At 41.8% G+C, this 14,251-nt stretch overlaps 1 protein-coding gene across 6 annotated transcripts in view; it reads right to left on the reverse strand.

Moving 5' to 3' along the window:
* The window catches only part of LOC142567709 (uncharacterized), a 210,774-nt gene that overhangs the window by 41,212 nt on the left and 155,311 nt on the right, over nucleotides 1–14,251 (reverse strand). For all 6 annotated transcript variants that reach the window (XM_075677883.1, XM_075677879.1, XM_075677884.1 and 3 more), the window contains one exon: nucleotides 12,450–12,503. In XM_075677883.1, the coding sequence (XP_075533998.1) occupies nucleotides 12,450–12,492 (43 nt within the window). In that variant the 5' untranslated portion in view covers nucleotides 12,493–12,503. The remainder of the gene's footprint in view (nucleotides 1–12,449; nucleotides 12,504–14,251) is intronic.

The following is a 14,251-nucleotide window of genomic DNA, read 5'->3' on the forward strand; positions in this document are numbered from 1 at the left end:
TGAACCCTTAAACTTCCAACTACTATTGCATAGGGGGGCATGCTTATGCAAAATCTAACACCAATCAAAAGCAAAGAGCACAATTGTAAAACAACCATCTTTTGTGATAATTCGAGTGTGTAAACATTCATTGCATCAATATGTATTGTTCAACAGCACTGCACAAGTAAGTATAATCAGCTATAGCAAGTACTCTGTCAGGAAGCTGGTTCTACAGATGTATAAATGTCAAGACATGAATGCTCATACTATGTCGCACAGACAGCGCAAAGAAAATCTTTTTCAAGAGTTGTCCCTTCTGGCAGACATGAGTGGGCCATAAGCAGCAGAAACTTTATTGCAGGGCATTCTTTAATACCGCTTATGAAAGAAAGAAGAGAGTTAAGAGGCTTTTAACAGCAGTACATCATGCTACTCTAATAAGAGGAACGATGAGCAAAAAATTTTCTGGTAGAGCACTTAAGTTAAACAGTAACTTTTTGAAAGACAGAAAATTCCAGGTTAGAGTTGGAGGTACATTTTGCCCATCCACACCAACAACACAGGCATACTGCAAGAAGTACCACAGCCTACGGCGTACTACAGTCTATGGGAAAACTATCTTATAGAGAACTCAAGAATGATGCAACAAGCTCTTGACAACACTGCTGACTTTCTTGGTCAGCCTGGCCTCTCGCGTTCTGATAAGTCAGCTTACATCGACGTGGGGAAAAAGACTAGAATCGAGAACTACCACAGACTGCACATTGTGCTCCACACAGCTGGACAAACATACCCACAAGTCAACATCCACAAATCCTCAGCTAGTGTAAGACCGTGACGGCAGAGCCAGCACGTGGGTGAAAAAATTATGCCATGCCTGGACGCAAATTCTACACCTGGTGAAAAGAATAATCTTGAAATCATGGGGGGTGGACGAGTGGATACTATGCCAAATCGCAGATGCTGTGCTTGTGTCCAAGGTATTGTACGGTATGACCAGCAGCGCACAAAAAAGACAACTCATCGAATACAGGCATCGAGTAATAACAAGTCTCTCTGACTTTACCATGCTTGAAGACCTCTATGAGAAAGAGCAAACGAACAAGCACCTAGACAGAGTAGAGTTTCAGCCTGCAGCACGAATTTTGCCTCAAGAGCTAAGAACCTGGTCCCAAGATACTATGCCAGCTAGTAAATGAGATGCAAAGAAGAAAACCCCTCCCTTCAATAACAACCTCGGGAGCACCTGAACAGGCCCATATCGTGCAATATGGGGGCATAAAATTAGACCAGGAGACTATATTAGCAACCAGGAGGTTGCTAATCATGAAGATGCAAGCAAACATCAGGCACATATAGAACACTGATGTGGCAATAGCAGTGTAACAGTAGTATGAGACTACATAAAATTAAACCCCATATAAATTAGGACCTTTCCAGGTCATCCTACACCTAGAAAAGCTGAACTAAAAGCAATCAAAGCAGCACTTGTAGTGCAAATTACACCCTGCACACCTGCATGGATTCACCAGAAACTGTCTGGGCCTGCACATCACACGAGATTGTCAGGAAAATCAGGAGATTGACACGTGACTTGCAAGCACATGGCCAAGAATTAAATTACAGGATACATAGCCATGCAGATATTCCAGGACACGAACGGGCTTATAAGCCCGACATAAGAACTGAAAACTGGACAAGTTGGTGTGTATTCATTATTAACTAAAGCGCAACAGATAGACAACAGACAAAAATGAAACGCTGTGTGTATTCACTTCGTTCTTGTCCAGCGTATTTATGTTGCACTGTAGTTAACGAATTCATGAGGCTGCACAGGACAAGAATGATACCTCTGCCCAAAGGCCTCATTTCATATGCAGATCCATGCGTGCGCTCGCACACAGACACACACATAAATGTAGCAAGGGTGCATAGCATGAAGGAGTATCAACAGGATGACACTAGAGATGGATGAGGACCAACTTTCAAATAAGGTTCAGCGAAAAAATGCGGCGATTTATACAAATTACCAGAAAAAGAAGATATCTTTGAATGCTAGATAAAAATTGGTGCTTATTACGGCCAAATATCAATAAAAATGCTACAAAAAGAAAATACAGAAAAATTCCAAGTGCAGGAAAAAAATCATCACAATTGCCAATCCTCCATGCCGCACCTTTCAAGAAACACTGTTCTTATTCCAATAGACAGACTGACAGCTTGCTTATGCAAGCCCGCTCTTCCAGTTCCATGCCATTGAAAAAAAACAAGTTTCTTGGAAGGTAGTCACATGCGCACTTGTTGATTACAATGGGTTTTTTCCCTGGGCTTGTATATCTATACGCATTTTCTCCCTTTCCCATTCTTATGTTTGGTTTCATTAGGCACGTTTTTATCAGGTTTTATTGCTGTACTACTTTCTGGTAACCTTTATAAATCACTGCATTTTCACAATGAACCTTTTAATTAGAAGTTAGCATACCCTGTTCTTACTGCTTCACACTACATTCTTGCTGCATTGGCCAAATAAAAGATTTTATAAGCTACACAGAAGCATTATAAGGACCATTAAAGTGACCTGCTGGAGTCTAAAAAACAAAGAATAGCCTGGCTGCAAACGGCACCAGAGAATACATAGGACGAACAAGAAAACGGAGATGATCTAACAACCAAAAGTTTAATGTACACACCAAGTAAATGCTGGCTGACAAGCAATAAACCGAACATACACAAAAAGAAGAAGCAAAAATTAATGTGTGTTTCCTGACAGGAAATGCATCCATTTCTAACGGAAGCCATGCTGACAAGATTCTCCCAGCATTTTTAGATCTACAGCTTCCATAATTTCTCTAGGCAGTGCACAGAATGCTAGCTTCTTCCTCTACAATGCACGCTCAAATGTCGAGGATGCATTGTATAGGAAGAAGCTAGCATTCTGTGGAGATCAGCTGCCTAGGGAAATTATGGAAGCTGTAGATCTAAAGACACTGGGAGAATATTATGTCAGCATGGCCTCTGTCACTTTCAGAGATGGATGCGTTTCCTGTCTGTTGGGATCTGTATGGACATACATCAGATTTTGCTTCTGCTTCTTTTGTAAATTCAATTTATTGCTTGTCAACCAGCATTTACTCGGCATGTTATATAAACATGCCGAGTAACACCTCATGATTGCCTTGGTCGCTAGCAGAAAGGTGTTCATTCTTTTTACAGTGAAGCTGTATATGCCTAAGCGAAACACACGTGGTCCGATTACAAACGCCCTAGTGTAGGGGTACACTAGGATTGGGCAGACATAGAAATGCTTACGCATTTAAAATATGTACATTTATCTATGTGTTATTGCAGGGAAGGGACACGAGGGGGACGGGGTTAAGACAAGATCATGATGTCACAATTATCTCGCAGGAAAGGTGTGATGGGCCATTAACTATACCGATAGTGATGTCGTTTCTCTCGCACAGCACAGCGCGCGTGCAGCAGTCTCTCTCCGACATCTCAATAGGTATAAAATGTGTCCCTGTATTTAATTATTTATTTTATTTATTTTATTTTCAATACTGCTGCTCTCCTTCGAGAGCGTGGCAGTTGGGCAGTACAATAATTCAGCTGTACAATGCAAGGAAATCAAAGTATAGATTATACAAAAAGTAAGAAAACGATATAAGCAGTGCAAGTTATACATAGTACTATACAAGTAAATCATGATAAGATTAAACGTAACAGTAAATAATAAAAAAAAGATGTAAAAGAGCAAGATGCTTTATAACAAAAGCACAGATATTACTAAGGGCAAGTAATAAAACAGAAATAACTAATAAACTACGTGTGTTAGGGAATCATTATGGCAAACGAATAAGCTGTCGAAAATTAGAGTGTTTATTAAAATTTCCTAACGAATAAAGCAATCTGTGCCGGTGTCCCTGCATGTATAATAGGTACTGTTATTCACACACAGTTTTTTCTATTTGTGAGATAAATTCGGATAATGATTCAATGTTGGTGATAGTAGGATGAAGTTGGTTCCATTCTGCTATCGCGAGCGGGAAAAAAGAATACTTAAATGTGTCATTTTTGCATGTGTATTCTGTCAATGTGTGCGCATGCTTGTTACGTGTAGGTCGAGTTTCGGAGAATGAAATGTATCGGGAGGCATCTATTCTGTAGTTATTTTTTAGTAGTTGAAACAAGAATTTTAAGCGAGCGTGTTTCGCTCTTGTGGATAGCGAATTAAATTAATTGTCCAGCCCCAGTGTGTCACTTGGTAACTACAGTGCATGACCGAGTCATAAATACTATGATTAACGCATTACAAAACACAAATGCGTAACATAATTATGAAAGACTTTAATGGACCCGCTGATTAAAACAATGAACCACTCATTGCCTTTTCTATGATGGTGATCTTGCGAAGCACGATGTGTGGCATCCCAAATAAACAATGTGATAAACTGAAGCCAAATGTGTGCGTAACCTCATTAAGAAACACAGACATAACCAATAATATAGAAAGACTTGAATCAACCATCGGAATTTCCCCAGTGATAAACACCGGGGCCACACATTTCAGCTTCGATGGTTTACCATCTGTACAGGGTGCATGGCCAGTAATTTTTTTCTGTTACTATTTGTTAAGTATTGTATAATGTTGTGCCAGAAGGTATTCAGAGACCTGGATTGGGAAGAATTGGGGATAAAGGTTAGTGGAGAATACCTTAGTAACTTGCGATTCGCTGATGATATTGCCTTGCTGAGTAACTCAGGGGACCAATTGCAATGCACGCTCACTGACCTGGAGAGGCAAAGCAGAAGGGTGGGTCTAAAAATTAATCTGCAGAAAACTAAAGTAATGTTTAACAGTCTCGGAACAGAACAGCAATTTACGATAGGTAGCGAGGCACTGGAAGTGGTAAGGGACTACATCTACTTAGGGCAGGTAGTCACCGCGGATCCGGATCATGAGACTGAAATAATCATAAGAATAAGAATGGGCTGGGGTGCGTTTGGCAGGCATTCTCAGACCATGAACAGCAGGCTGCCACTATCCCTCAAGAGAAAAGTGTATAACAGCTGTGTCTTACCAGTACTCACGTACGGGGCAGAAACCTGGAGGCTTGCGAAAAGGGTTCTACTTAAATTGAGGACGACGCAACGAGCTATATAAAGAAGAATGATGGGTGTAACGTTAAGGGATAAGAAAAGAGCAGATTGGGTGAGGGAACAAACGCGAGCTAATGGCATCTTAGTTAAAATCAAGAAAAAGAAATGGGGGGGGGGGCATGGGCAGGAGATGTAATGAGGAGGGAAGATAACCGATGGTCATTAAGGGTTACGGACTGGATTCCAAGGGAACGGATACGTAGCAGGGGGCGGCAGAAAGTTAGGTGGTTGGATGAGATTAAGAAGTTTGCAGGAACAACATGGCCACAATTAGTACATGACCGGTGTAGTTGGAAAAGTATGGGAGAAGCCTTTGCCCTGCAGTGGGCGTAACCAGGCTGATGATGAACCTCCCTGTCTTTCTCTTTATTCGTCTTCCTATGTGTAACCACCCCCCTCCCCGCCCACGCCACCACTTCTCACACACATTCCTAAAGCTCCGCCAAATCAAAGTTGAGATTTGACAGCTATTAGGCGGACAACATTTCGCTGCCTTTTTCCCTCCTTTTGGATGGCAGTAACTATCGGCATCTCTTTGGGTGCGAAGGCCAGTTTTCTCATCGATTCGGTGCCCACGCGATTAACTAGAGATGCGTTCAGTTGTCACCATCTATTCAATGGCCACGTGCATCGCTGTTGCTTCGTTAGTTCAACCTTCTTTGTTTTAATTGATCCAGGGACCAGGAAAGGGATTCGGCTCGTGGTCAGTTGGTCTGTATGCTCGTGGAACAAGTTGCAGTGGGAGAAAACACCAGCTTCATTTAAATTTTCTTTTTGCTTTATTATTTCCTTGAGCGATGGCTCACCGCGACACTGGCAGATCCTCGGAACCACATACCCGCGATATGGGTTAGATAAGGTGGAAAATAAAATAATGCGAGGAGCGTCCATCATCAAAGCATGCAATAAGCCTTAAACCTATAAGCAATATGACTGTCGCCCGTTACCTCGTCTGGTATTCCCTAATTTTACGGCACTTTTCGTGAAAAACTGGCAACTGGCAACAGGATTCGCAAAGACTTGAGAAATTACGTGATCTAGTAAGGGAGAGAGGGAATGCAACAACCAAACAAGAAAAAGCGAAAAGTAACAAATTTAACCATTGTTTATGAAAATATTTATGGATGAACATCTATTTATTTAAAAAGGAAGTCGAGAAAACGGTGCAGGAAGTGAGAATAATTCCGTGTACTTTGAATAACGCTTCTACAGTCATCAGTCGAGCCGCCTGACGAAGCCACTTATCTGCTGTGTTTATGTGGGAGTTTTTCTGATCTAGCGCGGTGAGACCCTTTTCGGGTACCCAGGATAAAAATCCTGGGTACGTGCCTGAACCCTCACACCCAGGTTGGGAGCGCAAGCCCCTATGGCACGGGCAGTACTGCCTTATTGCACCCCCATGTGCCTGGGAGAAACCCACATAAATGCGAACAAGATATCTGTATTGGTATCTGGTGCTGTCATTGCAGGGCTATGCTTGCTTACACTCGTGCTTATTCGCCTTCCTTCACTCTGGGCCATCCTTTCACACAAAGTTCTCCTCACTCACAAGCTGGCCATGTGCTGTCTTGGCAGCCTCTCAAGGCTGTTCGCTTTACTAACAACTGAACGCTCACATTGAAGAGATGCTCGCAACCAGTCTCAACATTGAATGCCAAACCGCTTGCGCATGGTTTTCGAAATGTTGTTATTAGTTCTCTTGTAATCTATGTAATCTATGTAAGTCTTGTAATCTCTTGCAGTCGGTGGCGAAGCTGTCACCGAATACTCATCGCCACGTTTGTCTTGGCAGGTGCTGCTTTGGTCGCCGTGAACTAACCTGGAACAAGCTTCTGCGGCTGCGCCATTCTTCGTCCTAGGCATGACCCGAGCATTCAGCTGGAAAGTTTGGGCGACGTTTCTGATAGCCCGCTAAGCTGCTGTCCAAAGTGGCCGCTTCCAGCTTCCACATCGCCCCGAACCGTGGCGCCTGGATCTCTCATCGGACGATAAAAGGCTCTCCCGAATCAACAGTGCTCCGCAGTCGGTGGCGAAGCTGTCACCGAATACTCATCGCCACGTGTCTTGGCAGGTGGGCCATTAATTTTAAGAGCATAGTTGTTTGCCAGTGCTGCCGACTGCTGTCTAGTTATGTTGAACCTTGTGCTGATGCTATAAGTATGTTGTGCTTTATTGTGTTGAACATTGTGCTGATGTGATAGGTATTTAGCGAACAGTATATTCAGCCTTGTCAATTTTTTTTGTGTGTGTGTGACCATGCCTGACCGAACCAAATGTCAATCGTGCTCGGAGAAGCTGCCAGGTGATAGCAGATTCCTAACATGCTTAGATTGCAAACTGGGCTATCACCTTGGCAAAAACTGTTCGGGTGTGGCTGAAAATACGTTTGCGTCAATGGGCGTGGCAAAAAGAGAGGCCTGGAAATGTAAGCAATGCAGAACACCTGCAAGCGATAACAGCTTATTGACAGCCGCTAATTTTCCAGTAACTGCAGTGACTGATGATCCTGGCTCATTCGCAAAGGAATTAAATGCTTTCAGAGAAGAACTAAAGGGTATTAAGGACATGATGGTTGTTCTTTTGCCTCTCCGAGAAAAGCTCGACGAGCTCCTAGCTCTCAAACCAAAAATAGATGAAGTGCTATCAGTGAAAGAGACTGTAGTTGAGCTGCAAAATTCTGTACAGTTTCTGTCTTCGGCCTATGACACTGTTGCGATACAGACAAAAAAGTCTGATTCGGCCTTGAAAAGCCTTGAAACTCAAGTTCTGTCGCTGACGGAAACGGTGAATACCCAATCCACTGAGATGGTTCAGTTGCGGGCTGATATTAATGGCTGTGAGCAGTATAACAGACTATCGAACCTTGAGCTACACGGGCTTTCCGTTTTCATCGGGAGAAAACTTGCGCACTGCTATCGCGGATCTCGCACAGAAGCTAGAAATAATAGATTTTGAACCCCGCGATATAGTTGCGATCCACCGTTTACCTGCCAGAAAAGATAAAACGCCTATCGTGCTCATTAGATTCTCGTCCCCATTTTTGCGGGACACTTGACTTGCTGCTCGCGGCAAACTTCGTGTTTTGGCACAGACAAAAAATGTACCTGCTCTGTATCTCAATGAAAACCTCACCCAAGCTACTAAGGAACTTTTTTGGAAAGCTCGGTCTAAAGGCAAAGAAAACGGCTATAAGTTTGTCTGGGTAAGAAATGCAAAGATCTTTGCACGAAAGGAAGACGGAGGCACTGTCATCAGGATTGCCTCGGTCACAGATATCGGTAAGATGCTATAAGCTCATGGCGATAAACTACATTTCTCTCCCGGACTTCGCTTCATTGGGATCTATTTTCGAAAATTGTGGCAAGCTCTCTTTTTCAGTCGTTCACATAAACATAAGAAGCATAAGAAAATACTGGGATCAGTTTCTTGTCGGTGTTGCTGACGTCATGCCCTTAGTGGATGCATTTGTACTCTCGGAGATAAATGTTCAAGATAATATGTTGTCGCAGTTTCATCTACCGAATTACCACGAATACTTTTTTACGAGAACGGCCAGGAGAGGTGGTGGTATTGCAGTATTCATTAAGTCTAAATGGGTAACTACAACTACGACGTTTACTTTTACGGGGGCGGAATGCCTCGCCTTCCGCTTGGAAAATTCTAATGTGGCTTTGTTGTTAGCTGCGATTTATCGTCCCCCCTCCGAACATGTGCAAACATTTTTGAATGAATTAAAGCAAAATCTCGGTTGTCTACCTCCTAATTCGAACGTTTGTCTCGTTGGAGACATTAACATAGACATTTTAAACTCGGAGAAAGCCATGGTTACCAATTACTTGAACATCCTAGCTGACTATGGCATTGAGTCGGCTGTTAACGAGGCTACACGAGAGGAGCTTCTTTTGTCTCGTGTTGTGACTTCCTGTATTGACCACGTGATGGTTCGTTCAATAGATTTTTCAAATATCAGTTTCGTCCGAGTGACGAAAAAGCTGGCAGACCACTATTTTATAGGATGCCAGCTTTCATTCCCCAGTTCCCAGCAATTCCAAAGTAAAGAATCCCAATATATTGAAATATTTGATCGCTCTAATTTCGACCGACTAGTTTCCCACTATGACTGGAGCGCAATGCTAACAAATAGCTGTCCGAACAGTGTATATAATAATTTTATAACGGTGATTTCCGATTTAAAGAAGGCATGTAGAAAAACAGTCTTGGTTCGAAAACGAAGACCACACCTATACTGGCTGAGCAATCGCATAATAACAGCTACTGAAGAAAAGGAAAACTTGTGGAAGCGGTGTCGACAGCACCCTGATGACGCAACACTAAAATGTCTCTATCGAGCAGCCCGGAACAAAGTTACAGCACTGATACGCTGTTCTAAGCGGAACTACTATCGTAATAAATTTCTTTCCTCGCGTCATAAACCCGCTGAAATGTGGTCCGTGGTAAATGAGCTTAGAGGCTCTTATCCAGGTACGTATTTGGATCCGATAACAAAAAAATTTGGATCTATCAATCAAAATCTGGCGGACAGCTTCAATGATTTCTTTTCTTCGATTTGCGCTGATAATGATGGACCCAATGATCCTGTTGGTCTCAATGGGGGTCTTAGTTCAATACTAGATTCGGCATTTCTTCCACCAATAAATAAAGAAGACTTGTATCGATTGTTGCATCGATCTAGAAAAAGCCGTGCTGTGGGACTTGATGGCATAACAGCAGAAGACATATGTCGCAACATCAGAGTTCTGGCTGATCCGCTTCTTTTTATCTTTAATAGAATCCTTGATACTTGCATAATACCAGATGCACTAAAGAGAGCACGTGTGATACCGATATTCAAAGGCGGAGATGCCTCGAAGCTAGAGAACTATCGCCCCATCTCTGTTCTTCCTTTCTTAGCGCAACTGTTGGAAAGACACGTGCTTGAAGCGATTGAGGGGTTCATTTTAAAACATACCATCTTATCACCTTCCCAGTATGGCTTCATTTCTGGTAGAAGCACGCATGCGCTTTTCGAAGAACTGTCGGATCTTCTATATCAAACATTTGAACTTAACCAGGTAGCCTGTGGCCTTTTTTTAGATATATCAAAGGCTTTCGATTCGGTAAGCCACAGCATTCTATGTGCTAAACTACATAATTACGGTTTTCGGGGGCATTTCCATACATTTATACAAAACTACCTGTTAAATCGGTCCCAGATCGTATGTATTGGCGACCAAAAGAGTTCTTTGCGGTTTCTTAACGCAGGGGTTCCGCAGGGTTCCGTTTTGTCTCCGCTTCTTTTTAATTTGTACGTTTGTGACTTGGCACAGGTAACAACTTCATGTACTATTTTCCAGTATGCAGATGATACGTTGCTTGTATCTAAACACATGCAGTACGAAGCAGCTGTCGCTTTACTTCAAAGCGACATAAAAAATGTGATGAACTGGTTTAAAAAAACCGTATAAAAGTCAGTGCTAAGAAAACTCGATTAGTATGTTTTAGAAATCCGTTAAAGGCTCTTGTAACAAATCAACATGTTTTCCTTCACGGTTCTGATTGCTTAGACTGTGTTTGTGCCCCAGTACAATATGCGGACAGTGTCAAGTACCTTGGAGTATACTTTGAGGCTGACTTATCATGGAATATTCAAATGGCTCGAATATGTGCGCGATTACGTAATGTTGCGTGTGTCCTTTACCGTATAAGGAGTTATGCACCTACCAAGATTAAAAAAGTGATAGTGCATGCTTTAGGCTACTCACATATAAGGTACGGCATTCCCTGTTTTTTTAATTGCAGCGGATTTTGGAAACATAAAATTGACAACCTATTAAAAAGCATACTAAAAAGTGTTGCGTACAACCAAACCACAGATAACTTATTTCGAGATTTAGAAATGCCCGATTTCGAGTCTCTGTTTCGTTCAACAATTGTGATGCGTTATTTCTGGTGCAATGATTTCCGAGAACCTGTCCATAAAAGTGTTGCTTTGCGTAGTCATCCCAGATATGTAGTTCCTCGGACAAGAACTCGTTATGGAAAAGGACAAAGAAGGTACTACATCCCCCACCTGTTTAATAACCTTCCCAGTGCTGTACTGAATCAGACAACTTTGTCGGGATTAAAAAAGGCCCTCAAGGCAATGATAGAATAGTTCACACTTGTATAAAGTCTCTTTTGTTGTGTGATCTTTACCAAAATGAATGTCAGACTGTTTCCGCTGTTTTCACATTTTTTTTTTCTTTTTTCGTTCTAGATAGGTTGTGACTTTGTTTACATATTGTGCCATGTTTACTCAATTGTAATGGTTGTTGAGTGCTACGTGTTTTCATTTGAACATTAAGTGTTGTTTCCTGGGCATGTTTACCAGAAAAACCTGTGAAACGGTCTTTCTTATTTTTTTTTTTTATTTTGACATTTAGTTTGTCTGTAATAGGGTTCATAATGCATCGCCCTGACTGCCAGGCTTCTGCCATACAAGCCCACGGAAGGCTTCGGCAGACCTAGCAAAATCATATGTACAATTTCATTATTTGTAATAAAGATTATTATTATTATTATTATCATGTAGGTGTCGCTCAGTTTGTTCAACATACGTATATCTGCATATACCTCCATAAGAGCAATACCGAATAAACATGCTGCATACACGGGACTTACAGTGCTGCTAACCACAAACAACTTTTTTTCTTTATAGCACAGGCATTTGTATGTTCCTGCAGATAATAGACAATTTATCAGAAATTTATCAGAACCCCGGAAAACCAATTTGTCTGGTAAAGTTGAGAAATTCGTCGAAGCTTCAGCATTAATGCTCATGAGTGAAAATTTTTAGCAGGAACCATCAAAGGATGCTTGTCAAATTCAAGTGATAGCTTTATATGTAGATCTTCTGAAATATGTGCTGCTGGAATACTTACAAATTAACTCTGTATTGGTATCATCATGTGGTTGGCTGCTATAACATACGGGCATGTCAGAGTGTACTCAACAGGTAGTATCAAGCCTCACTGTACGCGAGGAAGTGGGGGACGCACCAATGTATCTATTTTACCTGGACCTGTAATTATACTATCAGATATGCTGCAGCCAGCATCTCATCTCGATTCTGCTGCTAAGGGCTTTCTCTGGGTCCTGCGTTGATGTGCTAGCGCTCCAACATAGTGCATCGTGTTTGACAGAGAAATGTTGCACGTGGTGTATGTGCAATGCCTGTTGTGCGTCCATTCCCCACCTGAAGCAGACGGTGATGCTGATGCCAGAATTGCAGCTGGTATCACTGTGTAATGAGAAAACGGGCCACTCACCTTTCTTCCAGCTGGGTTTGTAGAAACAGCTGTTCTTGGTCATCCGTATGCGTCCTGGAAGATGCAGGCAGAGCATTTAAGAGTCATGCGTTTCTCTGTGCAAAACTGAGTCGTTCGTGATAAAATTGGGCTGGAATCCTCAAACGGGGCACTTGATGGCTGTTCTTATCGCGAGGTATAGAACTGACTGCAAGAACAGATATGCATAAGAAGGCATACACACAGAAGAGGGTGAAAGCAGGAACCATAGAGCTTAAAATATCACGCAGAGAGAAACCTGGCACCATCATCTGCAAATTTCCTAGGACATTGCGCCACAATGGGAATGCCGAAATGTGGGTGCGTGAGGCTTGTCTCAAACGTGGCTTGGTTTAAAACACAGTCATTTCCACACAAATAAAGCTTCCTTAGAATGAAATGATCACATAAAGTCTGTTTGCCTTCAATTATATCTTTAGCTGTTGTTTATACCTCGTCTAATACGACAAATAAGTGAAGAAAACAAAATCGATTGATTGAAACTATTGCACAGTGAGTGCCAATCTTGTAGCTTTTATTCCGACTTTAGTAGCCACCAGTACCATTCAGGGTTGATAAAATTATCATGGTTTAGTAAAAATTGTTTTGACATAATAATAAAGAAAAAGCTGTATTTTACATGCTGTTTCAGTAAAGAATGAGCTATCATTAAAGCTAGAACACTGCCAGCCAGACATGCTATCACGATGCCTTGGCTCTCTGAGAAAGATGCCCAATACAAAGCCACCTTATCCCAGCATCCTCATGCACACAGCAGCACGGCCGCATTATTTTTGCTTCCAGATAATTATAAGAAAATTTATGCCAGAAAGTATAGATATTTTAACACATACCTAAACATTACAAATGCGCCACAGGGAGATAGACACTTAATTAACCATTTGAAGGTCAATGCCATAAACATATGGCGCCGCGAACAAGACCCAAACAGTCGATGCCGTATATTTACGGCGGCATCAGTGTTTGAAAGACACACCAATTTATAAACTTTTTTGTTGCCCAGAAGTGCTGCCACCCTGTGTGGATGCAAGTAATTTTTTTATTTGTTCCATAGTTTCTTGGTTTTCATTCCAAGCTTCATTACGCTGGCATTTCAGCGACAGCTTATGCATCTGCGCGGGGTTTAGCTTTGGTTTTATCCCGCAGGCTGTTTTTGTTTGTTGCACTCGTAAAAGTTGATGTCTATCTGGTTTCTAATCTCTACTGTGTCCCGTCTGTTGCTCATGGGGGTGCGATTACATCTGTTCACAGGAGGGCGCTGGTATATACTGACACGTGTAGTTTTTTATCTTCCTCAAGTGACCGCTTTTCACAGGCTAACAAATGTTAAACATTTGTTAGAAAAAAGCAACAGTGACTCACTCACTGTGTTTTTAGTGCAAAAGCGCACAAACCGGATACTCCTTTATAACCAGTTAGTGAATGTGGCACTTGACAACTCTAGATTAGTTGATTTTTGTTGAATTGCCTCAAGCAACTCAAAGTCGATCTTTTTCTAGTAACCAACTTTGACGATAAAATCAGTTTTTTTTAATGTCAACCATAACATTGGTTTTGGCTTTTCTGTGGATACAGAAGAATTATTTTACTCAATTTTGCATCTCGAGTTGTTTGTTGCCATCAGAAACGCATCGATGCACGTGGTGAACCGGAATTTCAAAATGCAACTGGTCTTGGCTGTGACAATTTTTTGGCCTTATTGGAAGGCTATCGCAAAAGTACTTTTATTCCTTTTGACAACCAACCATACTTAGAAAATATAG

This window comes from Dermacentor variabilis, unplaced genomic scaffold (assembly GCF_050947875.1).
Source record: "Dermacentor variabilis isolate Ectoservices unplaced genomic scaffold, ASM5094787v1 scaffold_14, whole genome shotgun sequence".
NCBI classification, from domain to species: Eukaryota; Metazoa; Arthropoda; class Arachnida; order Ixodida; family Ixodidae; genus Dermacentor; species Dermacentor variabilis.